This window comes from Musa acuminata, chromosome BXJ3-8 (assembly GCF_036884655.1).
Source record: "Musa acuminata AAA Group cultivar baxijiao chromosome BXJ3-8, Cavendish_Baxijiao_AAA, whole genome shotgun sequence".
Taxonomy (NCBI): domain Eukaryota; kingdom Viridiplantae; phylum Streptophyta; class Magnoliopsida; order Zingiberales; family Musaceae; genus Musa; species Musa acuminata.
Genome location: NC_088356.1, coordinates 24,759,342 through 24,762,181, shown reverse-complemented (window position 1 = coordinate 24,762,181; position 2,840 = coordinate 24,759,342). Strand labels below are relative to the sequence as shown.

Here is a 2,840-nt window from a genome sequence, read left to right as displayed (position 1 = left end):
CTCACATAATAGGATTGTACATATAAACTATATTGATGCATTGGATAACATGTGTATAATCGTTAATTTTTTTTCCAGAATCGAAAGTAATGATATATATTTCTTAAACCAAAAATTTCAATCCTATACTGTCGTTAATAGAAGGATATATGGTGAAACAAAATTGGAACAATCCCAATTCAACTAAGGTAGAAATTTAGATATGTACCATGGCCCTCACAGCGTACGAAGGTCCTAGCTACTTTATTTGGTAAACATCTTGTTCAAACATCACAAGGTCTTGGGTTTAAAACCTGCCTTCACAAAATGCAGAACAATCAAAGCGGAGAGATATAGGAATGCAACTATTTGCTGCCACTGATGATACAACAATGAACAATATCAATCAAATTAAGGGGAGTCTAATCTAATTCTCTTCTTTATTAACAACATTAGGCAAGCTTGATCAGCTGCCTGAGCTGGACGAATGAACGAATAAAAAAGAAGGGGAAAAAATGATCTAAAACAATAATCGTCTCACACTCCTTATTGGCATTCGCGAAGATATCATTAGTACTCCTGGTACGTCTTCATCGTGTCCATGATGGAGGACGAGATGGCGTTGTCCATGTTGGGAACGGACGGAGAAAACAACGAAGAATCTGGGTATCTGTAGAATGACCTCGATGAGCAGAAGAAATCGGAGGAGTTGGGGGTGAACAAAGGGCCCTCCGACAGGAAAGGATTCGGTGGTGCGACCTGCTCAAAGGCGATCGGAGATATGCCACCGGCATTAGTCAACGACGAACAGCTGACATGCACGTCGCCCCCAAAGCTGCTGTTCTCCGATGAGGAGGAAGAGTCGTCGCAGACAGGCGCAGCAGGTGGCTTGTTGTCCTTGTATGTGCGCGAGACGTTCGACGGCGGGGGTGCAGGAGGGAGGGAGGACGACTCATCGTCGTCAGCGGAGTGGGAGAGGCCGGTAAGCTTCTGGACGAGCGCCATGAAGTCTCGAGCCTGCGTGTGGATAACCTTGGGCGAGTGGGTGTAGATGATGACCGGGTGGTGGCGCTGCTGCTGGTAAGAGGAGGTGGTGATCGTGGAGGAGGAGGAAGACTTGTAGATGAGGTGGGAGTCCTTGTGGATCTTCAGCGGGGCAGGGCGGGAGCCATTTATCTCTCGCGACACCGGGCTCATGTTGAGACGATAGAAGAGGAGGAGGAGAAATGGGTGGATGAAGAAAGGAGGGAGATGACAGTTGAATTAGAAAGAAGAGGAGGAGAAGGAAGAGATGTTTATCTTCGTTAGTGTTTTGTAGACATGGTTTGGCTTGCTTTGTTTAGGGTTGGTGGGAGGGAATGGCATTTATATACACGTATATCTAGGAGGGTTGGGTTTGGGTGGCGCCAGCCATGTTGACCGTAGACGCCGGGGGGGGGGGTGGGGTGGGGTGGGGGGTGTGGGAGAGGGGAATGAATGGGGTGAGGTGGGAGGAATGCAGGGAAAAGAGGGAGAGGGAGTTGGTAAACAGGATACATGGTGAGGTGAGAGGGGACGACGGAGAGAGAAGGGTGGTGGGTGATGGATTTGAGGTCCTTTTTATTAGGGGAGGGCGTTCAAGGGAAGTAAATCTTGATGACGTGCATTAACTAATTGTGTGAGAGAGAGAGTGGATCACAATTTTAGTCCGGATCCAATAAGATGATGGGCTCGGAACAAGCACGATTTAATTAAAATCTATCATGTTTCTAAGAACATTTTTATGTATCATGGTATTTAGGTAGATAAAACACTTTACTCGCACACATTGCGAATGGTGGTCATATTAGACATATGTCGGCTACATGCGTATGCACACGTGCAGTCTCCTCACTTGGCGTTCGTGTGCATTGGATTTCACACCTAGTTAGAATGATCAAATGTAGTGTGAGGGTTGACAAACAAATGTGATAACCAATTTCAATTTAATAAGAAGTTGGCGTTTATCTAGCTTTGAACTTACCTTCATGAATCTAATGTCATACTACACATTAATTAATATTTGAAAAGTCTCCCTTTTTGTTGCCTTCGGTCCCTGGTTATCTAGGAGATTCACATCTGCGTTAGATCTGCCAAGATGAAGATGTCTTGTTAAGATATTTACTCTCCACGTCAAGCTGTTTCCATTTCACATGAATGTGTTTCTCCAAACAAATCAAAGTTGAGTTACACAGGAAGAAAGCACGGATGATGCTCAAGGGAGCTCGTTGAATCAATATTATTTTAATAAGCTTAATTATGATGAATCCTTCACTTGTGCATAGTTGGTCCAACTTCAAGAATCCTGGTCGATGTTGAGGCGATGGGAAACTAAAGGTTCGAGGTTCGATAAAACCAATCCAGGAAGCATCAACAAGCAGCCATGACATGCAAGAGGTCGTGTACTTTATCAGGTACACATGCTGTAATAAGTGGAAGTCAAAGGATGATTTGTATGACTTCCGTCTGTGTAGGTGAAACGTTTTATAGGTGCCCCAGTAGCTTTATGCTTATGAGTGAGTGATGAACTTTCATATGCCTCTTGCATTGATTAGACAATATTTCATTCGAGTAGAACATTGATCGAGCAATTGGTCAGATGGAAATATGATCCATGATATCTTTTTTCTCTTTCTCCCCTTAGTGCATGGCCGAAGCTAAGCACATTTGACTCTAAACTTAAAATTACGTTTCCAATATGACTAATTGGGATACCAATTTTTTTATTTGAAATATCTCAACCCCTCTCACTATTTACCCTATTGTTCCTCCAAGCTTACTTTGGTCATGCTGGCGCCGATTTGAAGTCTGGACCAATACGGCCCAACTCGAAACCCAAGTCC

At 44.0% G+C, this 2,840-nt stretch overlaps 1 protein-coding gene across 1 annotated transcript; it reads right to left on the bottom strand.

Moving 5' to 3' along the window:
* Window positions 1–385: 385 nt before the first annotated feature.
* On the bottom strand, window positions 386–1,304 carry LOC135645268 (VQ motif-containing protein 20-like). Its single transcript, XM_065163468.1, has one exon. The coding sequence runs from the start codon at window positions 1,174–1,176 to the stop codon at window positions 550–552; it is 627 nt and encodes a 208-aa protein (XP_065019540.1). The 5' UTR covers window positions 1,177–1,304; the 3' UTR covers window positions 386–549.
* Between the last annotated feature and the right edge of the window lie 1,536 nt (window positions 1,305–2,840).

What these genes read in the sequence shown, in the direction of transcription:
- LOC135645268 (XM_065163468.1), bottom strand. Translation starts at nt 1,176, where the DNA reads ATGAGCCCGGTGTCGCGAGAGATAAATGGCTCCCGCCCTGCCCCGCTG.